We start from the raw sequence: 27,341 nt of genomic DNA, 5'->3' as shown, positions 1-27,341 counted from the left end.
CCCCTAAAAAAAGACTATTCTGGGTTTTTGTACGTTGATGTACTATAGTGAATCTGCATGTGGGCAGTTAAAAAGGTTGGATTAAATATCCTAAATGATTCCTACGTAAGCATAAGTTTAAAAAAAAAAAAAAAAAAAAAACTTAATGACGTTAAATAACATTTTTGTCTGATTAATAGCGAAATTACTTTAGGCTGGCTTATCAGACTGTGGTCATATGTTTGTGGAAGAGGAAAAAAAAGGTGGCAACTGAATATAAGGAGATATAAATAGGTGAAATCACTGATTCAAAGTCAGTCAGACTGCTCTCTCTCACAGACTCTCACATCAAGGCTCGACTAGCGCCAACAACGCTGGACACCCTGCAGAAGTCACAGGAGATGGTCAACTATGGATGCACCAGCTGTCGGCATGGTATCAGGGCCTTTAAAGCTGCACTGCTACATTAATCTTATTAGCCTACGGGCTCCAATAAAGAACTGTGCCCTAACTGAGAATAGATTTCAACTTTTTTTTCACCCAGATAAAATCCTGATGTCATCATTGGGAGAAATCTTACACACAAAAAACTTTAAAATACTAACTTGTGTTTTACCATTAGCACCGTTTAGAAAAGGGCTTACCTAAATATCTGACATCTTGCTGTCATTTAGTGCTGCCCACAAGTGAGGCACCTTTACTAATTTGCTTTCATTAAGTAATAACAGAGAGACGTTTCTCTTCACTAAAATGTTTTAAAAGCCAAATTACAAAATATTTTAAAAGTTAGATTATTCCTTCAATCATACCCTGAAAGAAGAAACTTTTAGTTTTCTGTTAATCTCAAACAACATTTATCCAATGTTTTGGTACCATACACCATGTATTACTAGTCTATCCTACTAATGGTACAGTAGAGCTGACATCACAAAATCTTAAATCTACTTTTTATTTAGTTCAAATGCCACACCAATTGTAGCCTGTTCAACACACAGGGTATTGCCTTATCCATGGCTGATAGGAAAACACTGTTCTTTTGGTGCAGTATCCTTGACGATGTCCCACAACCACAACAGCAGGGGACATTAGTGGACAGAGAGCTTTCTATTTTCATAGGGGAGACTGATGTGTATGAGGCAGGGGACCAGAACTGGACCAGGGGACATCTCTATCTGGGACAGGGCATCCATTTCATATAGCAAATACTTCCACTGTAATGAATCTGTGGAGAGGAAATCAACTTAATGAGTTTAGACCCACGTGACCGTTGAGGAGAGAAAATGAGGAGGAAGGTGTTGAGGGAAAAAAACATGAAAAGAAAGATGGGGATAGTTGGACTGCTCGTTAATAAGCCCGCTGTAACAAATAAAGTGCTGTCAGGGGAGGCTTGGAAGGTGGTGTGTGTGTGTGTGTGTGTGTGTGTGTGTGTCACAAGCCCAGCTTTAGTCCGTATTAACCTAACAAAGACGTGCACAGCAACTTCTGATCCAATGCTGCTTTATGTGACCTGGACAACTTTGCACTCCTGCTGTTTAGTTCAATTGTAAGCATTTATAAAAAATGTGTCATTGTGATGTAGCGCTGAATGGTGTCACTTAATAGGTTGAAGCAAAATGAAACAGGGTCATTTTCCATGAATTAAAGAGACCGCACAACTGAAGCAGGTCATGCTCTAAACACACAGCACACACACGTCAAACTATCTAATCAGTCATTATAGCAAAGAAATAGAGAGTAATGTTGATTGCAGTTCAATTTAGTTTCACAAAAAGTGATTTAGCAGAACTGCAACCCACTTTTGTGGCATGGTGTGTAAAAAAGTGTATTTTTTACTGTAGCAGCTCTCACATCACAGTCAGTTTTGAGAGAAACTAATATTTTTAAACAGTCAAATCCAACGAGTTTTTGGCACACAAGGAGCGTGAAACAACAACAAAAAGAGATAATAAACATCCATAACCCAAACATTGTTGGTATATTTGACACCTTTAAAAGCATCTTGTTGTGACCCTATCCAGCCTTTGTGTACACAACTAAAGCTGCAGGGCTAAAGCTCACAGCGAAATGGACCCTCCTTATGAGAGCCATGTGTTTGTGTGACCGAGTTAATGGCCTCAGTCACAGGACGGGGCAGAGGGTTAGCGAGCAAAAAGATGGACGGTGGAGGCAGAATGCTGCCACGGGCTGCAGAGAGGGCAGAGAGAGAAAGACGAGGAGGGCAGCTTTGATGGCTATGCAATAACCACAGCTGCCACAGAACGAGGGTGGGATGATAAAGACTAATCAGAATGGTACAGGAGGCTCTTAAAGTGAGAGACACGACAAACATGAATAGATGATGGATAACTAAGAGGGAAGGATAGAGGGAGGAAAAAGGAAGGAATTCATGGTGTTAAGAATACTGTACCTGTCATGTTTGTTGAAATTTGGCTAAGTTTTTGGGATCCCAAGAAGCCCAATGATGGCTAAGACATCAATCAATCAGGATCCTTATATATTAGCTGGTTAATAAACCAGGGTTACAACTAGGGGTGTCATGACTCTTCAAATACATGATTCAATTTGACTTTCGATTTTAAGGTCACGATTCGATTCAATTTAAACATTTTCTTTGGGACAACAATGTCACAATAAGGGTTATGGCAAAAGGTTTGAAAAAAAAAAAAAACAGTTTGAGTTTCTTAGAGATTCTTTTATTGGCACTATTGAATGCATTTAGTTTAACGACTTGTACCTGAAGGCACCATGGAGTCCTGTCGGAGCTCACATGCTTAATCTTTGTTGTTTGTTAACATAACTCACTCATGGGGAAGGCAAAATCTTGCCACACCGGTGACTTCAGGAAAGCAGGAAGATTTTACAGTTCTGTTGTTTCTCGGTCATCTCCGACTCCAGCAGTAGCCATGGTGTCTGGAATAGTCTGCAGGCTACCGTAAGCTAACGTTACCCTGTGTCTTTAGCTGCATGCTGCAAGCCTGTAAGATACGCTGTGTCTGTAGTTGTTTTTTACCGTAAGCTAACGTTACCCTGTGTCTTTAGCTGCATGCTGCTAGCCTGTGAGCTACGCTGGATCTGTTGTTGTTTTTCTCCCGACGTGCGCAAATAGGCGACGGTGGATTGAGAAAAAAATACTGGGGGAATCACCAATCCTGCTTCTGATTTCAATAGTCGAAATCGAAAGATCATTTCGATCAAAAATTGGAATTGTGACACCCCTAGTTGCAACTATAATTTTCATCAATTCATTTGACAATTATATTTATGAACAATTACAATTAATTGTTCTGTCTATAAAAAGTAAAACAAATATTAAACAATGTCCTTCAGTAGTTTAAGGTAATGTCTTCAAATGCCTTGTTTTATCCGGTTCAACACATTAGGATATATATATATTTTTTAAATATCTTTTTAGGACCTTCTCTTTTTTAGAACAGCTGAAAATAAACAGGAAATTGGGGAGAAAGAAAGAGGGGATGACATGCAGCAAAAGACCTCGGGTCGGATTCAAACCCAGGTGAGCTAGAGACTGCCCCACCTTAGGATATTTTATCTTATTATTTATAAAGCAGCAAATCCTTGCATTTAAGAAGCTGAAACCAGAGAATGTTTGACTTTTTTGCCTGAAAATGACTTTGAAAATTACTACTGAATGATTAGCTCTATAAACAACGATATGGTGGGCGGGACGGCAAGATAAATCACAAATGATTAACACCATAGAAAAGCAGAAAAGAAAAAAAAGAAAAATCTTTATTTTATGGAATAACAAGGCAAAAAGGTTGGGAATGGGCTTCATTGATGGATGGCCAGATGGATGGAAGAGTAGTTCAGTGCTCTGTCCTAACTGAAGCACAGCTCACTGTGACCCTGGCAAGACTCGTGACTAATTTCTGTCTGGTGGATGGCAACACATCACCCATCTGATCTGGGAGTCAACAGCATCACAACCAAGTGCTACCACTTGTCCCTAATGAAGTGGCTATAGTGGGATACATTAAAGAGCCCCTGGTGAGTGCCTTACATGACTGAATGGAAACAGATGTCTGTTTAGTCTGCCTTCGCTGGAGCTTCCTACTCATCAGGAAGATGAAAGTGATTCATCAACTGTGTTAGTTCTTTTTAAAAGGTTTCAAAATAAATGGTGTTGTAATCAAAGCCAGGGTCAGAAGTGAAGCATCTGTGCTTGTCATGCTAATCTCACGAATTAGCAGAGTGATTTAGGGATGTCACAATACCAGAAATTTAGTAGCCAATACCAATACCTGTGAAATTCCATTATTCTCAATATCCATTTTGATACAACTGTAAAAACAAAAACAAAATGAATCCCATGTACTCCATTATAATGTGCATTTCAGGATAAGGACAACAAGAATAACACTTGGAGGGGTTTGAGGGAAGAGCGTGATTTACATGTAATCTGGACAGAACGTCAGTCTTTTGGACCCACAGCCCGCTGCTTCGAAGCCTGGCATCACCACACAGCTATGTCTTTATGAGTTCACGTGGAACTCCATAACAGCAAATATGTTAAGTCTGTTTCTGTCTGCCGTTGTTTTTTAACTTTTTTTTTTTAACTGATGTTATGCCGGTCAGAGGTCAGCTGTAACAAGCGCAAAAGTTAGCCAATGTCAACTATAGTAGCTAATAGTAGGCTCTATGTGAAAAACAACAGCTGAGACAAACAGACTTACTTGAGGTTTGGGAGTTCCAGGTGAAGTCGTGAAAGCTGTTGCTATAGATTAACGTTAAAACCAGAGGCCTCCAGTCAACCAGTCAGTTTGCACCGTGCACAGAAATGATGCACTATTCGCTGTTTTTCCTTACTGGTAGGCATTCTTCTTCTTCTTCGGCATGTAGCAACAGACTAGAACACTTGTAGGTGAACAGTATATGCTGACCCAGTGAGGTCTGGAAGAACTGTATCTCCGGTTCCTGTGGTACCTAGTAAAACGAGTTTAGTCACGTTTTGAGAATCAACTTGGTACAAAAGACCATGAATGAATGATTGATTGTGGACTTAAATTATCTTACATACCTTGCTAGTTAATCAACTGCACAATGCAATTGCCATGAGTGTGTTTGTTTTACTCTACTAAGTGTGTATTAGACTTTGGTAAAAACCCCTCAACTTTGCGTAAAGAGAACAAACATCCACATTCAAAATCAACTAAAATTAATGAGAATTATCTGCAAATGGCATTTATTATTGCATGCATGGTTACGTCTAAAACGTCAATGGGTGGCACTATCTCTCTATTAAAAAGGTATTTCTATGGCATCAAATGTTTTTGTGTGAGGGGGTGTCATTTTTTACATGGTGAAAAAAACAGATGACATCCTCAAGGAAAACCATTTTTATGACTTTTGGCAATTACAATCTAAATGGGTTATTAGGTTTGGAGTGCAGCTGGCACATCAGTCTTTTTTATTGATGATGTGTCCCTTCTGAAGTCAATTGGGGGTCAAATAACTTTAAAGCTGTTTATCAATTTGCCAATCTTGAGAAGACGTGGTGACTTCACTAGTGTGTTAGACATTTATAGTTTCTGTGCTGAATCTTTAGCAGTCTTTGTAAAATGGATAGCTTAAAGGTCCTGTTTTATAAAAGATTTCCATGCCTTTTTTTGATTATGAAGCAGGTGCTGTATAGATACTGTGAAAGTATCAATATGCTCAATCCACAGAGAAATGCACACAGCCCGTATTCAAATATGGTGCCTTTAAACGAGCCTTAAGGACTTCCATACGGTTGTGATGTCACAACTATACTATATACTGTATAGGTAGAAAGTGCCGCTACAGTGCCGTTCCAGTCTTTCCCTGGCTGCAATGATGGTGCAGAGACGCCGAAAGCACAGATGTGGAAGACCTGGAGACATTGACCAATCAGAGCAGACAGGGCTTTTTCGAGAGGGGGGCTTAAAGAGACATACAGGTTAGAGGATGGATACCTGAACCGAGCCCGTTGGGACCCGACGGTACCCGACAGGGAAGAAGGGTTCGGACAGATATTTAGAAATGATGTTCGGGTTTGGGCTCGGTCACATCAGCGCGATAAGGCATTGAACATTTTAAATTTAAAAAAGCTTAGGCCCATTATGTAGGTGCACGCCTGTGTTAACGTGCACTTGTTGCCCCGTGTGCGCTCATCTGTTGCCATTTCCGAATGCCTTCCTACAGTTGTTTAATAAAAGCGGGCTTTCCACACAAACAAACATATGTGTCATTAGTGTGAGAAAAAAAATTTGATTTTAACTGTGTCAGGCTCGGACATAAATATCTTAATGCCTGTTGGGATCGGGCCGGATTCGGACAGAAATATGCACTCTAATACAGGTATATTCAGACAGACAGTATGAGAAAAAGAATGGCTGCAGTCGAAAAGTCAAAAAAATTACCTCCTAAGTCCTTTACTAACGGTAAACGTCATGAGATTAAGAAAAGATGTGTAGGAGAATTCAAAAGGAATTAGGAAAAGGCAACCGCGATGCAAGGAGAATCCGACTGCCTTACACTCGGCTGCGTAATCATGCGACGGCGGATGTTATTAACGTAGGTCTGCCATGGTGAAACTACACTGTTTCGAAGGTGGACTACAGAAAGCACATCTGGATACTTTGCCCCGTGCATTCTCACCGCGTTGTTTAATGCAGGCTCTATAAACGTGGACAACCCGGTGGAAAATATTACGATCATCACCATTTTATTTCCCAGCGTATTCTGCATTATGTATGTCTGTTCATGTGAAGCACTCACTGCATGGCATTTCGTCATTATAAAGCACTGAGCTGTAGGCTGTTTCTTGTATAGGCGTTTTGCAAATAAAGTTTCCTATCATTATTGGTTGCTCAAACTCACCCTCCTGTCCACTCATATTTATCCACATGAATCCTGATTAGGATGATCGTATGAAAATCTTACATGTATGCAAGATAAGCAGAACGTGTAAGGCCTATGAGCCTACTGTGAATATTCTTTGTTATAAGAGTTAGATGGTTGCTGTTGGGTAAAAGAAATACATTATTAATGAGGACAATATTCTCTAAACTGTAAACAGAGCAGAGCTGTCCGCTACTGCTCTGCGCATTTACGCACGAGGACAGCAGTCAACAGCGTAACTTCTTTGATTATTTCAGAAGCTAAACGTTGAGTTATGTTTTCTCTGTGAAGTTTATAACTACAGGTTTTAGTTTTGCTGTTTAACTATTCCACGATAGGCCTATTAGCTGCGGGGACATTACTGTGCGCATGGAAACGTTTAGTTACTGAAAGCAGCCTCTCTCTTATTAAAGTTAATTAATTAATTTCTTTAAAGAAAACACTGATACATCACTACAATACAGCATTTAAAAAGCAATAGCCTACAGCAGGGGTCTTCAACGTTTTTTAAGCCAAGGACCCCCTAACTGAAAGAGAGATGGAGCAGGGACCCCCTACTACTAATAACTACTAATATAGGTATATATTATACATACCTTTTTAGTGCATAGAATACTAAGCTATCAAAATAATAATTGTTGGCATGATTTTATAATTTTTTTTTAATTCTCAACATAAATGTGGCACAGTGAATCCTTTGGGATTAACTGTATCTGTGGATGGCTACCTTAGTGACAGCGTTACCTATAGGCCAGTAAGCCTATCATCAGTGGGGATTTATATTTGCTAATAATATGTTGGATTCATGTAAAGACTTTTTAAATTTTGAAAAAACTTAACAATAATTTCGAGGCCCCCAGCAGTGACTCTGAGGACCCCCTAGGGGTCCCGGACCCCCTGTTGAAGCTCTCTGGCCTACAGAGACTGTATAGAGATAGTGAAAGTAATTCATTTGGGTGAGTTTGGGTGGATGATTCATGCGTAATTGATTTGAATGGCGTCAGAGCCAATCCGCGCATTCTCACATAATATTCCTACTTTCACGGTCAAAATAATGTGGTCATATCTGTAATTACTTTTAACAAAACATATAGCCTATATTGAAATAAGCCATGAGAGGCTAACAGGTGAACTTGTTTCAGACGCTGCTGTGGGCTAAAAAAAAAAAGAAATATTCGGTGCGCTGTATAACTTTGGATTCAGCGATCCAATCATTCACAGTTCTGTAAACGCATGCTCACTGTGATGTTACACGTCGGGACGAGAGTAAAGTTTTTGCATTAACCGGTTTATTTAACCAATCAAACGGTGCCATAAAGTAGGCTACATTATTATTATTATTATTATTATTATTATTATTATTATTATTAGATGGGTGGCTATGTCTCACAGAAAATAAAATGTGCAGGATTATGGCTGCCGGCACCTTAATATTCTGAATATGAACGGCGAAATGGTGATGTGTCGCTTTAAATTTTGCTGCTGCAAGGACTTGTGGGATGGCATTATTGCATTTCCTTTTGTAAAGGATGGTACCGTGTATCCTATGCTAAAGGAGGTAACAAAGGAAGCATTGAAGCACCTTTCCTTAGACAATTTGAACGGCTCTTATCATGGCAGCCACTTAACTACTTCTGGGTCATTTCCCTCCGTTAGGAACCTTCCTAAGCAAAATTGACTATTTGACTGCAGCCAATGTGTTTTTTTTTAACATAAAAGCATGTAAACATGTTCTAGTAGAAACCCAATATACAAGTATGAACATAAACATTAGCATAATATGGGACCTTTAAGCTATTTTAGAGAAAAGTGTCGCAATAAAAACAGAATCCAACTTCTTGAAAAGGTGTAATTAAAAAAAAGCTGTTTATCCTGTTTTGGTTCCTAATACTTCACTAGTGTGTAATACTTAACTATTACTTGAATATGTCATTTTCTAAGCGTTTCTTCTTCCATTGTTATTCTAATTTTCTTCAACTATATGCACTCTTTCTCAAGTCAATATAGGTTAAAGTACTAGCTAAACGGATTATGTGTTTATACAAAGAAGCCAGTGACAGGGCAGAACAGAACAAAGAGCCCCATCCAGAGGATTAGAATCATCCTTTTCACCATATATGCAATCACTCCCCTGTCTGTCACAAACCAGAAATCCATTTCCAAACACTTAGGGCCTTTCGCAAATCCTAATTTTGTACCTCCTCGGCTCCTCGCTCCTCCGGTTTGTGACACAGAAATCGATGTCATTGCTCCATCTTGAAGGACATCCCAATTCCTAAAATGCATCTCGAGGAGAGAGCATTGAGGAGCAAGAGGCTTGCCGGAGAAGCTATAATCGAGGATACACTGATGTATCCTCTGCGGAAGTCTATTCACCCGTGGCATACAAACAAAGATTTGTTCGTAAGTAGGTTGTTAGGAGAAATATATATATTGTAGTGTGTGTGTGTGTGTGTGTGTGTTAAATACAAAAAGTAATAATGTATGACATCCGTACATTCTTGCCACATTGTGAATTGAATTAAAAGTAAATATAAAAGTGAGGAATACCATTCTGCTCATCTGACAGAGATCACAAAATACAGAACATGACTACACAATAGACAGCTAATGCAGCTGTGCCGCAGGTCATATTTAATTGATGTTGCTTTAAAATGAAGGCTCCGAAGCAAAGATGTCTTATTTAGTTAAATGCCTGTTGCCTCGACTCCTCCGCTCGAATCTCCTGTAGGCGGGACTTAGACACAAGGAGGGGAGATGAGGAATCAGGGATGCACAAACTGGGAATTGGGAAAGGCCTTTAAAGAACATCAGTGCTATCAGGTCAGAAGCGGGTATCTGCGTACCCACAGATAGTTGAGCGGTAAATTCTTTTGCCTCTGCGACTATGTTTGCCTCAACAGGTCAACAGTTGTTTGAACCATTAAACCTTCTTCCTTGTTTCTCCCTTTTATAGAAAAAAGTTTAAAAAAAAAGGTAATAAAAAAAAAAATCAAATAAAAAACATACAAATTAAGTAGAGCTGTCCTCTCTCCTTTAAAAAAAGTAAACTTTGAAGGATGGTATTGTGCAGCCTTGAGGCAGCAACAACAAGATGTTCTAAGTCAGATGTCCTAAGTTAGCTGGTGGTGGAACAGTGACAGAGAAGGGTGATTGTGATTATGTGGCGACCCATTTAAAGCTTAATGAATAAACAAAACCTTAAATCAACTCTGTAAGTGGGAGCCAGTGAAGGAGGGTCAGCACAAAACAGATTCCGCTTTCTTTTGCCAAAGTGAAGAGTTTTGGACTAGCACACAGTGAATCACAATAATCCAGATAAAATTAGACGAAAGCCTGCATAAGTACATGCCAAATTTCAGACTGTGACTTTGACCATCGCCCTGAGCTGAAGGAAATTGGTTTTAACAGCAGAGCTTTTAGGTTTATCACATTTCAAAGCAAAATCCCCCCCCCCAAAAAAAAAGCTAAAATATTTGCCACGTGGCTTAGTGCATCGCTGTGGGGACCAAAGTGATCCATTTACATCTGTCAGGATCATGTTCTAAGTAAAATAAAATATTTTTGCAATCTAGCATTTCATAAGCTCTACACTCGCTAAAATGGGCCCTGAAATATATAATAAAAAATAAAATAAAAAAAACAGAAGAAAGAAATAGAAATAAAATGAATCAATGTGTTCAAAAAGAGGGGAAAATGTAGTTTCATCTGCTCTTTACTCAATTTGCTCCATAGAAACACCACACTGCAAGGGAACAACAATACACCACTCAGTGAGTAATACCAGTTTGCAGATACAATATGGTTGTGTTATGCCAGTGCAATGACTGTGCCAGATACATTTTCTAATCTTTTTATGTTGACTTATTTGATAATTATTCACCTAAATACTAGAGCCCATGCTAAGTGAAATGCCAGCACAAACTCCATTCATAGGGCAATGAGGATAAGGCATCACGTTTGCTCATTCTGCAGCGACCGATATCAATGTTTGGATGAGTAAGGCAGGCTTTAACCATTATTTCCCAATTACACACACACACACACACACACACACACACACACACACACACACACACCCTGTGACATCTGACTGATTTCCAACATTTTCTATCTGCTGCTGGTTTGCATTCAGACATCAAGTTTAAGCCTAATGTGCTGACTGAACATCCCTAATGTGGATTAGCTATGCATGGTGGTGTCTGCCAGGAATCCTTACCTCCCTAACATGATATGACTAAAAGTGCTGCGATGTTTGTGTGTGTGAGTGTGTGTTTTTGCACTGCGTTGACATGAAACCATGCCCTCTAAATAACTATAGCCTTACTTACTATTTTAACATCCACACTGTGAGGGATTATGAAAGACGCTTAATTCTAGTCTGACCTGGAAAACTAAATTTAAAAAGGAGGAGATGCCAACAGGTATACTGTACATATGCATGCAGTAATTGAAAGTGACTTAATTAGATGTTTGTGTGTGTGTGAATAAAACTAGTAAAAGCCTTACCTAGACCAGTTACCTTTAAATTGAAGTCATGATAAGGGGACTGGACTGTTTGTTGGATAAGAATGTTGACTGTTCATGCTGAGAGTGCACTTTTGCTAATGAGTGATAGCAAAGGATGGAAGATTCTAATGATTTACTATAGAGAACTAGTGATCCACAGTAACCCAATGGTAATTTGTGAGTGCCAGGATATTAATATGTAGTTAAGGTAGTAGAGGGCAGGAGTGTCTCAAAAGTTAGGCGTGTATGTGTTGTGGACATACTACATGAATGTATATGTACATATGAATGTATATACATGTACACATGTAAATGTGTTTGCATTAGCACTGTATATATGTGAGCTTTTTTAACTAATAGGACACAACAGGTGAAAGTCAATGGCACACTGTCAGAGGTTAAACATAGCAACACGGGGGTCCCACAAGGTTCTGTGGTATCACCCATACTTTTTACATTGTATACCAATGACTGCAGGAAAGTACACCCAAATAACTATATTATAAAATTTGCAGATGATACAGCAATTTTGAGCCTTCTCCAGAAAGATATAAATCCTTCTGTGTACCACGATGAGATAGACACCTTTATCAAGTGGTGTGATAATAACCATCTTATCTTAAATGTCACAAAAACACAGGAGATGATCCTGGACCCAAGGCAAGTGATTGACCATGAGCCAGTTATTATAAAAAATCAGAAAATCATCCAGGTAACATCTTACAAATACTTAGGTGTCCATATAGATAATCTGCTCTGCTGGAAAACACACATTGACCATCTGTGCAATAAATTGCAGCAGAGACTATACTTTCTAAGGCGACTGAGACTGTATGGAGTAAGCAGCAAGATTATGCTCATGTTCTATCAAGCGATTTTGGAGAGTATCATTAGATATGGAATCACAGCATGGTTTGGCAACTTAACAGTGCAGCTGAGAAGCAGGCTGGTCAGCACACACAAGACAGCTATGAGGATAATAGGGAGGAAAGAGTACAAGCCCATACAGAGCCTGTACGAGCAAGAACTTTTGCCATCAGGGAGGAGATTCCGTGTGCCAAGATTTAAAACAAACAGACTAAAGTTATCGTTTATTCCAACTTCCATCAAGCTACTGAACTCCTATTGCAAATCTTAGACCAGCAGAGCATATAGTTCACTGTTAGGATGTTGTGTCGTTCGTGCTGTCATGTGTGTCCTTCTTTTATTGTCTCTTGTGTCTCAGGATGTTACGATGATCACACTTTCATGCTGATTTTATCCTTTTGTATTGTATTTGCATTTTATTGTGTTGTGAAGCAACAGATTGTAGCACTATGTCCAAGACAAATTTCCCCTTGGGGACAATAAAGTGTATTCTATTCTATTCTATACAAATATGGTTTATGACACAGGACACTGTATGTAAATTCGGGATTAAATATCAGCATGAAAATCCTGTTAATGATGTCTGTACACACTGATCTAACATTGTTTACCTTCTCAATGAAAACACACCATTAAAATTCCACAATTAGATTGACCATTAAATCAACTTTAATGCTGCCACTATAAATGATTTAGATGCTCAGTGTTTGTGATTAGGACCAACTGCCAAGTAAGTGTGCTGACTTTAATTGAAAGGAGCGTGATTACAGCAGCAGAGCACACAGAGGAGGTGAATATAGGACATGATAAAAATGCATACTGTCTGAGTGCCAATGTCAGTGCTTAGGTAAGGTTCCAGTCAAACTTGACCCTGAGCCACAGCCTTCAATGCCAAAATACAAATTACTTCATTCTTTCATATCGACTGAAACGGTGGCTGACAGACACAGCATGATTTCCACAGTGATTGATGCTTGTGAGAAGAGCTTGACAGATGGGAACATGTTACAAAACAATAGCTTTGTTAGTTTGTCTGTACAACTCTATTTCTGTTTCAACATCAAACTATAGTCAAAGTCCCACTGTAGCCTTTAAATGTATGCCTCACAGGTATCAGAACATCACTTGAGGGCACTCACAGAAAGCATCAAAAGTGTATAACCTATACCTATAACCTATACCACACTCAGTGATGCAGTCAGACATCAAAGACAACTGCCCCTGTACAGCATCGCTGTGTTCCTGTGTTATAGCAGCAGTTGCTCTGCAAAAAAGTGAAAATTTGAACAACCTAAATGAGCTATAAATATCATTTTGTTTGTTTTTTAGAAAAGAAAACTGTTCCAGAGGCGTGTAATGGTTTCACTAGATATCAGTCCATCTCACATTTTATGTAATTAAATAAATATGTATGTTTTTAATCATTTGAAATAAAGATTTCATTTATTCATCTCAAATTCAAACATTATCTTAAATTACATGCATTTTTTTCATGAAAAAGCTGGAGTTATTTCATATCAAGATACTGGTATCAAATAAATACGGAAAAGTGAATTAATTCATATGATTTTTTTCAACTAATTGGATTAAAACTTCGTTAACTTTTTAAACATGCTGTCACTGGTACTTTACATATTTTGAACAAAATCTTTTTCACAGTGTGTAGCAGCCCGCTGCAGTGTCAGTGTATCAGTGTAACAGTCAAGCTGTACCTTTGAAGAAGCAGTCCTTGCTGTGCACCACATAGATCCGTCGTCTCTCCAGGCAGGCAGTGCGGTAAACCTCGCAGTGGTTCTCGTAGAACCTGCCGTCTGAGCCACAAACTGGCACAAAGGAGGGCCGGCATTTTTCCTGGCAAACACACTCAGCACGGCCGGTTTCTGCCATCAGCACACACTGTCGACCACGTCCACAGTAAGTCCTACGACAGGGACCTCCGTCTGGATCAGGAAGGGCTGGAAGAGTGAGAGAGAAAAGGGTTTATTTAGGAAAGGCGCACAAGTAAATAAGCAAGTTAGTTTATAGAATCTTATGAAAAAAAAACATTCTATATCCACAATGTTTTACTTGTCTTTATTACTCCCTGATACAGAGTTACAATGACAGGTATAAGGTAGAGATCAGCCGAAGTTGCAAAATGTAAAGAATAAATAGAACTGTCTCATCAGCACAGATCACAAATTTTGCGCGGAGACAGACAAAAGTACTTTGTCCTTGCTGATGCATATCTAGCAGATTTACCCTATATGAAAATAAAAAATATATATATCCCAAACTGAAAGTAAATGATAAAACTGAACAGCAACCAGCTAGCACTCTTTGCCACTATCATTCCTGAAAGCCACAATGGAATATATATTTAGGAGCACATGGAGTTGGCAGTGAAATCTTTCAAAAATTGGAGTTGTATCCCTGCTGCATGGCTACATAGGCCTACACGTACGACTCTGAAACCAATTTGTGACTATTTCTCACCAATGGCTGTTCAGTACTAAACTTTGTTAGGTCTCCAGTGCCCCACATCAGCATCTAATGATTTATTTTGTTTTGAGTGTAAAATGTTCTAAATAAATAACAAAATGTTACATACCAAAAAACTTTCTGCAGCAGCAGGACCTAAAACTTAATTAGGACCTTGACAGGAAGAATGAAATGCTGAATATCAATATTATCCCACTATGATAGCATCAAGGGGCAATTCGAAATGTTCAAATTATGTTATGTCATCATAAAAAAAAAAACTGTGATCCAGTAAGGAGGACCACTTCTTTCTGTAGAAGCACTTAAATATTATATCTGACAATAAATCCACTGCAAGTACAAAAATCGTATTTTCAGATAAATATCTCCTGGTTTATGGAAAATCAAACAAGGATTCCATCATTCTGAACACATTCTGCTTTAGATATGCAAGTACAATAGAACAAAAGAAAACATAAATTACAACAGAGTAACAAGACATATTGTAAGAAAAAGTATGCACCAGAAATAGTAAAAAGCGTAAACTCAAGCCAAACACCTCCAGTCCTGATCACAGTTATTAGACAGTGCTAACAAGGAAAAACCTTGTTTTGAAACTAAACCTAACTCCCTAAAAATCAAACCAGCCAGGTGTCCTTATTAACACTTCTCAGCACTTATTCACACATACGTGTATACAAACACAAAATGATATGCATACCTGAGTGTGTAGGTGCACTCAAAATGCAAGTAGAGCTTACACCTTCTGCCTTACTTACTCTAGCCTCACACACACGCACACGCACACTACGCAACAACCACTGTGCTTGTGCGAGCTCCTGCCCTACAGATGCACAAATGCACACGCCAGCATCCCATCATCACCACTCACTGCCTAGGACACTTCACTTCTTCCCCGATTTAATCTAATTGCGCTTAAAGCAAGCCAAAAAGCTGCTGATCAAGCCAGATGCTCTACCTCGGATTGATCATTCCTGACTCCATGGGCCTGACCGGGACCCCCCTCTCTTGTTGGGATCCGACGGTTGGATTCATGGTTCCCATGCACCTTGAGGTTATCGCAGTAAAAACTACATTCTCAAACAGGTACAAGCAGGGCATCTAGTGCCTCTCAGACCAAGCTGGCAAATGTCAATGGTAATAAATTAGAAATAAACATTAAGTTGAAAACCTTCCCCAAGTTTACACATTATTCATATGATCGTGAGAAATCTCAATTAGTATTAACAAACAAACAACTCCTACGCAGGCACCCTCATAGTGCTGATTTCGTTGGTAGAGGAGCAAATTCAGTTCAGAGTTTATTTGATTAGAGATTAAAGATGTATATTTATGAAGAAGTATTTACGATTTCGATTTAAAATCGAAAATCGAAAATCGACCGAAATTAAGTCACAATCTCGAATTTCAAATTAAAAAATGGAATCGTTGATGCTGCCACGTCCCCATGTCACGTCCGGTCGGCTTGCCAAGCGGCCATACCCACAAACAAACCCCACAATTTAAATTTCAATAGATCCTTTTCGTCTCAAAATCACAACCGTTCTCTTCAAGATCCCTAGCAAAACCCACAAACAAAAAAGAACAGTCAAACCAACATAGCGAAGCCTCTTGCTTTTAGTTGATAATCTTTGATTGCCTCCTTAGCGGAGTTACCTCCGGCTACGGCCAATACTCTGACATTGCCGCGGAGACTGTACAGCTGTGAACGTGGGGTTGGGGTTTTCCGGTAGAATCACAGAGGAAGAAAGGAAGACGAGTAACCCGCTTAGAACGAGGCTAAAAAAAACGGGACCTTCGCCGAGGGCTGGCAAGCTACGGAGCCACTCATTGAATGGAATCGGCCTGTTCCACGGGTGAGTGTTAGCGCCATTTTAGTTTGCAATTGCCGGCGTAATTATCGAGGCGGACGGGGGTGTGTCTGTGACGCAGGACGCGTGGGACCAAAAAGCGGCGATCGCTACAAGTCGCAGTCAGTGTCCAATTCCGCCACGCTTGCGTCTGTGCCCCCTTCTGATGTAGAAATGGAGAAGGAGACAGGGTCACATGTTCAACTGTTCAGAAATAGTTTGTTAAGACACTTAATTGTTCAGAGAAGACTATGGACATGGCTGTTTTATTGTTTTTGTGTGTTTTGTTGTGAACTTGAATGTCATCTCCTGTGAAGAAGACTGCAGTTACAAAAGAGAAACTAGATGGCAGGTTATTTTGCTTAAGTTTCCAATTGACTGAAGATATAAATTATTGTTACATTATGTTGTTAATAAATGTTTTAAATTTGACAATGTAGTGTGGTACATTGCAAACAAAGGTCAGATATTATATTGCATAAAAGTCTAGTCTAAAAATGGCATAGCAACCTGTGCTTTAAAAAAAAAATTAAAAATATAAAAATCGAGAATCGAACCGTGACCTTAGGATTGAAAATGTAATGTAATCGAGGATTTGGAGAATCGTGACACCCCTAATATTTATATCTGTAAATAAATACATTTTCAAATGAAAATAAATTAATTGTTAATGACTACTTAAGTCAATTGAGTTCTCACCTTCTTTAACCCCTGAACTTCCACACAACACTGCCTGTGCTGTTACAGAATATACAAATGTCAAAAAAGGATGACTTTTTTTAGGACTGAAGCCATTACAGGTCGGTGGCTGGGTGTTTATCTTTTAAAATATGCTGTTCTAAGATTAAATTTAAAAAAAATTGGTGTAAAAGAAAATCTTCACCCCTAATTGACCCAGTTGAGTTTCATCTTATACAATTGCAAGCACTCTGTCTCTTTTTTACCTTTGATGTTAGAAAGCTTTGTCATTTGCCATGGAAACAGGAGTAAATATAAAAAGGAGGTGACTGTTGGCTGCAGCACTGGGAGAAACAAGACACCACATGAATAAACTCGAAGTCAAGGTAGAGGGAAAACACTAAAAATGTGAAAATGAAAGCATAATTATAACAGCTAAAGAAATAGACACGTAAAAGAAAATCTAAAGTTGCTGCTGGTAATATTACATTTCCGTTATGGGACGCTGTGAAGTACGTTTTACTGTTACAAGAAAATGAATACACATCCAAAAGTGACTTGCTGGCCATTGTGTTGATGCTGTTTTGAGGTTGAGTTGTTAAGATGCTGAGAAGGGGTCAGCTCTACTATCCCATTGCAGAATAAGGCTAAAACCATATTGGCTTCACTTAAAAGAGCCCAGTCCAGGCTTTTATAATCAAAGTGCTGAAAGCAGAAATTGAATTTGCCTGCATTATAATCATATCTCAACTCTCAGCATATTCAATAAAAGAGGTAATGCGCTGTTGTCGGAGAACAAATAACCCTAATTACATAAGGGTGATTCCAGGGCTGACGCACAGAGGCAAACAATCACACGCACAAAAGAACACACATTATTACACTATCACCCTCCTACTCACTTTGAGGTATCGGTTGCAGGCAAGCCTACACTCTTTTGTTCAGTCACTGTCTAATACACAAGATCTGAGCTTGCACACACAGGAACATTGTCAAATACAAACACACACGGATACTGCTGAAGCAATTCCATCTAATCAGTCCATCTATCAATTAGTCAATCAACGTAATGATTCATTGACAACAATTTCAATCATCGATCAACCGTTTACTTCATTTATCAAGCAAAAACATTTTCTGGGTCCAGCTTCTTATTTTCTTCTTTATTCTGTTTCATATAATTGAAAAATGAAAGTCGTGTTTTTTAACTGTTAGTCTGACAAGACAAGCAGTTTGAAGACGTAGGATGAACATTTTCGCTATAGTTGTTGTCGTGGAAATTTTGTAATCCCACTCTGACAATGAGGAATGAGACAAACATCTCTCCATGCTCTGAGCATTAAAAGTGTGACAATACTGTAAGAAATGATTGTCTCATTCCTCATTGTCAGAGTGGGATTACAAAATTGCCACATTATATACATTTTATAGACTAAATGTTAAATCAATTAAACTAATCTATTGTTGCAGTGCTACACAGAAAAAAAACACAAGCACAGGCCACAAGTACGTGTTGTCTAACCTGACCTGGTAGCATTGACTACTTCTTTATCATAATTAAGTATTAGGAACCTGCTAGAGGAAGATGTAGGGTTGTATGGTGTGCCAGGTAACTACCCCGAGGGGAGCATGCAGGGGAAGGAGGAGAAGTGGAGTAAGACAAGAATCAATTCCTTTTTATCCAGTTTACTAATTGTTCTGTGTGTTTGGGCAAAGCATCTGTGGGAAATGCAAAATAGCCCGGCTCCCTTGCGACCTTGCTGTTCATGTCAAGGTCAGGGACGATTACAAGATGGTTTGTATTCTCCAAGCGTGGGAGATTAAACGCTTAGCAACAACCGTCCAGGAGCAGTTACCCCACTTGTGGCTGTACTTCCTTCTTTCTCTTGTTTTCCCCCTCCCTGCCTCTCCTTTCACTCCATCAACCCCCTCGCCCTTTCCCATCTTGCTCAGAGAAAAGAATACATGAACAGCAGCCATTCGAACAGCACAAACAATAGCGCATAAAAGTTCCATCTACAATACACAAGCTGCCTGACATTTAGTTAAGTCCTGCTGCTCCCGTTCATCCTTACTGTAAGTCTTTTGTCTTGCGTTCTCTAGGACCATGTTGGCTGCAATTGTGGCTTGCTTAAGAGGCTAAACGTGTTGTTTGATAATCCTCCCTATCTAAGCTGCAGGCCCAGTGCAGTCTTACAAGTTCAGACGCTCTGCGGTGCCAAGACAATGTCAGGCTGACCATCCAGAGTCGAAGCTTTGCATCCTTTCTCTTGTATTCTTTATTGGGTCCACTGTCTTTTTACCCCGTATTTAGCTGGGCATGTGTAAACTCTGTCTCTTTTCTCTCTTTGTCAATACCCGTCTGGTGCTGAGCTCTGCTGGGCTTCAGGGAAACGGAGACCAAGTATTGTCCACTATAATCAGAGATTTCCAGGACATTTTGCAAAGAACACTGTCAATAATTGCATGGCAACATAAGCGATTTGCAAAAAGTGTAAAGACCATTTTGCCTTATCTTTCTGACATTTTTCGACAGACAAAGATAAGTGCCCCATTCATTTCCTTGTATGTAAGCCTAAGTGGATGAGAGCATAACTGGAGGCACAGCATGACAGTCTGCCTCACTGACTGCCTTTTTCATTGGTTGGGAGAAGCTACAATCTTGTAGGTCTTGGTCCTGGCTGTATCATTATGATGAACCCATTGGTAATTTAAAGGCTACAATCTGTCCACAATCACATATGCACTGTACAGCACGTTTGCTAAAGAACACAGTGCACAGACACAGCCAGAGAAAAAGAGCGAGTCAATATATGTCACTTCACTCTTGAAGCAACTTATGTCTAAACCCTTGCTCTATTTACAGCTAAAATATGCAGCAATATATTTATACCTGAGGCTAGACTCCCACGCTCTTTAAATCCCTTTAACATTTAAAGGCAATCACAACAAAGTATATTTATTTTGTATTTAATCCATCTCCACAGACGGGGAGGTTATTGCTTTTGATACATTCTCCTTAGAGACAGAGGGACACTGCCGAGCTTCTTACTAATTAGACTGGAAGAACATTTTTGCCATGCTGATGTGCCTGCAGCACTACCACGTTATAAACGCCCCATGGAAACACAGAAGCTGCATTCACAAACCTTTCAGGATATGCTCTCCTTTCAGGATATCAATGTGTGACATTTACAGAAGCGAAGAGTGGACATGTCTTGCCAGCAGACAGCTTTTCTTAGATGAAGTTCAACCCCAAAAAGTGTCCTTGTGTTGTCTTTTAATTTCACTTGTGTGAACGCAGGACTGCTAGAAAGAACGACAAGACCTGACATATACTTAGACTGCTTTTATCCTATAGACCTTCAACAACTAATGTTAAAGGTCTCTTCAGCTAAGCCATCTACCTGTCTCTTAGACCCCATCCCAACGAGGCTACTTAAATAAGTGTTACCTGTGGTTAACACTTCATAACTAGATATGATCAATATATCTTTATTAACAAGTTATGTACCGCAGTCATTTAAAGTAGCTGTGATAAAACCTCTACTGAAAAAACCCACCCTCGATCCTGAGGTCTTACCAACTATAGACCTATATCTAACCTTCCCTTTCTCTCCAAGATCCTTGAGAAAGTAGTCGCTAATCAGTTATGTGATTTTCTACACAGCAATAGTCTATTTGAGGACTTTCAGTCAGGATTTAGAATGCATTATAGCACAGAGACGGCACTGGTGAAAATTACTAACAACCTTCTAACTGCTTCAGACAAAGGACTTCGTACTTGTCTTATTAGATCTTAGTGCTGCATTCGACACTATTGATCATACCATCCTGTTACAGAGATTGGAACATTTAGTTGCCATTAAAGGAATCACACTAAGGTGGTTTAAGTCCTATTTCTCTGATCGATCTCAATTTGTTAATGTTAACGATAAATCCTCCAGGTACGCTAAAGTTAGCCATGGCGTTCCACAAGGCTCAGTGCTTGGACCAATTCTATTCTCCTTATATATGCTTCCTCTAGGCAATATTATTAGCAAACACTCAATTAACTTTCACTGTTATGTGGATGACACCCAATTATACTTATCAATCAAGCCGGACGAAACCAGTCAGTTAGCTAAACTTCAAGCATGCATTAAAGATATAAAATCCTGGATGACCTACAATTTTCTGACGTTAAACTCAAGCAAAACTGAAGTTATTGTGCTGGGCCCTAAACACCTCCGAACCTCATTATCCAAAGATATAGTTACTCTGGATGACATTGCCCTGGCCTCCAGCACTACTGTCAGAAATCTAGGAGTTATTTTTGATCAGGATATATCCTTCAACGCCCACTTAAAACAAACCTCAAGAACAGCCTTTTTTCATCTTCGTAACATTGTCAAAATTAGGAACATCCTTTCTCAAAACGATGCTGAAAAACTAGTCCATGCATGACCTACAAAGCTCTAAATGGTCAAGCACCATCATATCTTGAAGAGCTCATAGTACCTTATTGTCCCACTAGAGCACTGCGCTCCCAGAATGCAGAGTTACTTGTGGTTCCTAGAGTCTCTAAAAGTAGAATGGGAGCCAGAGCCTTTAACTATCAGGGTCCTCACCTGTGGAACCAGCTCCCGGTCTATGTTCGGGAGGCAGACACCGTCACCACATTTAAGAGTAAACTTAAAACTCTCCTCTTTGATAAAGCTTATAGTTAGGGAGTGAGGAGTTGCAGCGTCCGCCTAGACCGGCGGGGGAGGGTGTATTTCTGCAGACACGGCACCCCTTCTCTTCTCTGCTTCTCTTCATAGTCGTCAGATTAATCTAATCCCAGAAATGCTTGTTACTAACTTAGCTCTGGGGAGCTTATTCCCCGGAGTCCTTATGTGTTTCTTTTGCCCAGCATGTTTCCTTGGATTAAGGTGGCACCTAAATCATGGTTGCAGCTGTCCCGGTGGTCCTGCTCCGCACCCTGCTATGCCCTGTTACACCCCGCTACGTTCTGCAGTGCCCTGCTACGTCCTGCTACACCCTGCTACATGCTGCTATGCCCTGCAGTGCCCTGCTATGCTCTGCTGTGCCCTGCTACGTCCTGCTACACCCTGCTACGTCCTGCTATGCCCTGCTATGCTCTGCTGTGCCCTGCTACGTCCTGCTACACCCTGCTACGTCCTGCTATGCCCTGCTATGCTCTGCTGTGCCCTGCTACGTCCTGTAACGCCCTGCAGTGCCCTGCTATGCCATGAACTACTACAACTAAATTTACTATTTCTGGTCATTGTTCCAGTATCTTTATTGTGACTATTATTGCCATTGTTCATCACACCCCCAACCGGCACCATCAGACACCGCCTACCAAGAGCCTAGGTCTGTCCAAGGTTTCTCCCTAAAAGGAAGTTTTTCTCACCACCCAAGGTTTCTTCCTAAAAGGAAGTTTTTCTCACCACACGAGGTTTCTCCCTAAAAGGAAGTTTTTCTCACCACCCGAGGTTTCTTCCTAAAAGGAGTTTTTCCTCGCCACTGTCACGCTAAATGCTTGCTCTTGGGGAATTACTGGAATTGTTGGGTCTTTGTAAATTATAGAGTGTGGTCTAGACCTACTCTATCTGTAAAGTGTCCTGAGATAACTCTTGTTATGATTTGATACTATAAATAAAATTGAATTGAATTGATAGTAGTATAGATGTAAGTGTATGCATAGTGTGCATAAATGGAACACACGTGTTATGCAGCCAAAGAAAAGCTCTGTCACATCTGCTGATCCTTCAGATCATTTTATTTGCTCTAAAGCAGCTGTAGGTAATTAAATTCAGAGACGCGCCGTCAAACACTGTCTCCCCTGTGCCGCGCAGTCAAACAAAGCACTTCTGACATGCACGCTGAGCTGGAATATCAATGGACAACAGCCCTCAGTGCGAGGTGAGATATGCTGTGGCACAGACACAGATAAGAACAAACTGTCCATTTTGCTGCATTGTACCCAAAATGATGTTACTTTCCTGAGCAAACAAACAGAATGGAAACTGGAACACAAATAAACAGAGATAAGATGTACTGCAGAGTTTATTTTTTGTTAGGGCTGGGCCACGTGGCCAAAATCTTTTATTACAATATTGGTCATTCCATATCTCGATAACGATACAGATATCAGGATATAGCATGTTTTCTGGTAATTCAATAAATTAAATAGTCTTTATGAAATGTTATAGTCTATTTTTATACTTCTATGTGGATTAAATACTGGACAAATGAGAAGTACTAATATGTTCTCATTTTATTAAGAACTTTGGTGCAAAATGAACATAACCTCTAAGGATCAGAACATAAAGCGACATCCAAATGACATAAATATTGCTCACGGGTTAACGCAGATCGGCCGCTGGTTTTACGACATTGTGATAGAAACAATATAGAAAAGTATATATGATAGACATTTTTATATCGTTTTGATAATGTATCATCATTTCGCCCAGCACTTTAAAATGTTTAGACAGTAACTATTTAACACTGAATCCACTTTTTTGAGTTAGTAAATTACATGTACATTTACTCGAATCGATAGATACTACATTATCTATCGATATTGCAACAGAAGTTATATTCATCTTTCCGGAGAGAAATGAGTAATTCTGTCCACTTGACCTCAACAAAATCTGTGACATAAATTGGGTCACTCTGCTCCAAAAACTACAAGGCAATGTCACATTTCCCCCCAAACCAGAAATGTCAACCTCATGGTGGCGCTTGAGGAAAAGTCTTTGGATCGACAAAGTCATTAGGATTCCTCTGGATACCATGAATGCCTATATAAAATTGAATGGTAATCCATCCAATTGTTGTTGATATTTCAGTCTGTACCAAAGGACAAACTGATAGACAAGACAGAAAGTAAACCTGACTTTGAAACTCTGTGTCTCTTCCTGACTCACTCTGGACACTAGAGACGACTACTGCAACACCACTACAAAAAGTAACTTTGGAAGATAATTACATTTAATATAAACTTTGTACCAGAGCCGTTTTTCTCTATTAAGTGCTGCAAATCACCCATTACTTCCATGACCTCTGTCTTAATGGCAGGTTAGCCAGTACCTTGGTGATTGAATTGATGGACACTGAAGCCATTTAGTCAGCCCAAGTTTTGGTTTTACTGCTATGTGTATAAAGACAAATGTACTGTTAATGACTGGCATCTAGGCTTGGACATACTCAGTTCCTACAGCAAACTTAAGCCTACGCAGACAGACACTGCCACACACACACTAAGGAAACTAGAATCCGAGTCTACCGGGTGGAGGCTGAAATCGTGACTGTAATGTGGCAAACAAAACACTGGCAGTGGAGAAGCTTTCACTGATTTCTGAAGAGGCATGGCTGATGGTTGAAGCTGAATACTAAAGGAAGTAGTCATAGCTGATTAAGTGTACTTGTCACGTCCCTTATTAACACATGCTGACTCTGTTTCCTCCCATGTCTTGATGTTTCTCCTGCTCTCCCCCTCCCCTTCAGATTATTGATCGTGAAGGATGCAAATGGAAGAAGTTATCAAATGAAATGACAAGCTGCCGTTTATGAGGTGTTACTGTGTGCTGGGACACATGTAATGTAGTTACTTCTAATGAGGAGAGTAAAATGGGGAATTTACTTTGCATTGATGTTTCTACCATGACAATGTACCCACTATGTGATACTCAGGTTTTTTTCTTTAGCAGTGTAGAACAAAATCTCTCACGTATGTCTGTTTAATCTAGTGATGCTAAAGAGTTAAATTATGACACGTCTGTTTAAGAAGTATAATGTAAAGGTAGAGGGTGGTCAGTTGAATAAGAGAAAGCAGAAAACAACATACTGGGACTTAAAAAAGGTCAAATATATTAAAAAGGAAATTAAAGTAATGGGGGAACAGAAAAAGCCAAAGAAAACTGAGGATTGAGGCATTGAGAGAGGTAAAAGACAGCAAAATAAAAGACAAACACATAAAAGAGTAAACAGCAAGCTCATTAACACAAAATATGACAATTCATATAAAATTCAGTTATGGATTAAAATTATGGAGAGGGGCAGAGAGAACGGCTGACTTGGCCTCTATAGAGCAGATATACTCTGTGTGTGCCTCAGACAAAATGTCACTGGGCTCATCTAGCTGGTTCAGCTGATAGACAGGGATCACAAGATCAATACAAGCCTATCTGCAGCCGCTGCACCGAGAGGCTCAGCTCTATTGAAAGAGCGACCTGGGAGAGCCGGGCTGCTGCTGTTACTTCTACCCGGGGCTCCCACATTATCCACTACATACCAGACAGTTTGGGATATTTTAAGGGTTTGTGGGTAGGTTTTTGTTTGTGATTGCCCCCCCTTCTCTTCTCTGCTTGTGACAGACCGTGGCAGGAGATAAAATGTCATAATACACTATTGCATATTGCTTATTTGGAATCTATCTGAATCGCTGAACCATGTTTGATACTTCCAATCTCAGCACATATTGTGTGGCTGAATGTCAAAATCTTTTAAACCCGATTATATGACCGTCCTCTGCCCCTCACTCCAACTTATCTTATAGGGCTTTTCCCTATTGGATCAACTCTAAAACTAAATGCCGTTTTCTTTACTCCTGGCAATACAAGCTTTTCACCCACCAACTTTGAAGTGACAGATGAGCTGTTGCGATGAATCATGCTGGCCATGAGCTACGCCCTATTTCATACAAATATTAATTCATTTATTTCTAACCGCTGAGTCTTTTTCAGGGTTAATATGGGGACTGGAGCCAATCCAAGAACTCGCTGAGCAGAATGTAGGCTACAAAAAAAAAAATTAAAAATAGTGTTACAAATCTAACACAGATCAATTATATTAATGAAATTTAGGAATGAAAAGAGTGTTTATGCAAGAAAACAGCAAATTTTGATGGTGGAATGATCCAACATGTTTTCTCTGGGCAACTTGGGAGTGTGACTGCCTACAGGGTATGAAAATGAGAGCAGAAAAAAAGGCAAAAAAGAATTGGTGAACCATCTGGGAGTACAAAGCTTTGACAGCATGGGGAAACCACTGTGAGACCAAAGTGAGCTGGAATTCACACTAGGTAGCCGTCAGTCACATGGTCACATTGGTAATGGTATGACAGGTACCTGTTTGTCACTCTGTGGGCTGCACTCCCCAGGGGACTGAACATGATTTGGGAGGGTGGCAGGACGTCCTCTTGTGAAATAATTAATTTTTGATGCACCCTCTGGGCTTTCCACAATAATTAAGTATGAAGAAAAAGCTGGAAATAATCAATTGGTGTTAGAGTCTGACCAACTGGGTGAGCTCAAGTCTCATTGGAAGCTGCAAGGGCATGCCTTTCTTTCTGTATTTATTTCTCTCCGTCTTTCCTTCTTTCTTTCAGGTGGATTGTAGTGTTAACCACTCTTTACTAGAATCAAGCTAAATCTACTTAAATTGTGAAACAGAACTTATTTCATCCCCCTGTTTTAATGAAAAGACGTATTTCAGATTCAGAATTACTTAATTCATTAATTAAATTACATGCTAAGATGTATGCAAGAGGTTGTTTTGTCATTTGCATAGATCCAAACATTCATACAGCATAAATCCACACTCACACTGAATACAAAGCAACCTGAGTTGCATGCTTTGTTCATTAAAACTGTCAATTTTAAGCAAGTGTGAATTGCATACCATCTGCTCCAACTCCAGAGGGATCAAAGTTCTAGTGTGCTTTGCTGTTCCTTAGCTGACTTTGTGGAGATTTGTATGCAAGGGTGTCTAAGTGTTTACATGTATAAAAGTACACCTAAAAAAGACTAACACAGCTGCCTGTGATTGATCTCTGAGACTCAGAGAAGCTGGATCACACAGTCTGCGTTATTATTTTCTACAGTTTTACTGCTACTGCAGCTACAACTAAGGCTACAGTAATAAAGGGCTTGAGCATCAGTCCTCTTCAGCTGCCACCCTCATATTTTCACATTAATGCCAGCACAGCCAAGGATGAAATAAGCTCTCAAATGTATTTTCTGCAGTAGGTTTGAGCGAGCATGTGAGTGTGGAAAATATCGTCTCTCCTGGGAAAAAAAATCCCTTCTCATTTCAGGAGTC

At 39.7% G+C, this 27,341-nt stretch overlaps 1 protein-coding gene across 3 annotated transcripts in view; it reads right to left on the bottom strand.

Annotated features, from left to right (window-relative positions):
* Positions 1-27,341, bottom strand: part of fstl4 (follistatin-like 4) — a 232,548-nt gene that overhangs the window by 130,602 nt on the left and 74,605 nt on the right. For all 3 annotated transcript variants that reach the window (XM_036008851.1, XM_031308195.2, XM_036008850.1), the window contains exon 4: positions 13,950-14,192. In XM_036008851.1, coding sequence (XP_035864744.1) covers positions 13,950-14,192 — 243 coding nt within the window. The remainder of the gene's footprint in view (positions 1-13,949; positions 14,193-27,341) is intronic.

Source organism: Sander lucioperca, chromosome 13 (genome assembly GCF_008315115.2).
Source record: "Sander lucioperca isolate FBNREF2018 chromosome 13, SLUC_FBN_1.2, whole genome shotgun sequence".
NCBI lineage: Eukaryota > Metazoa > Chordata > Actinopteri > Perciformes > Percidae > Sander > Sander lucioperca.
This window is presented reverse-complemented; position numbering and strand designations above follow the sequence as displayed.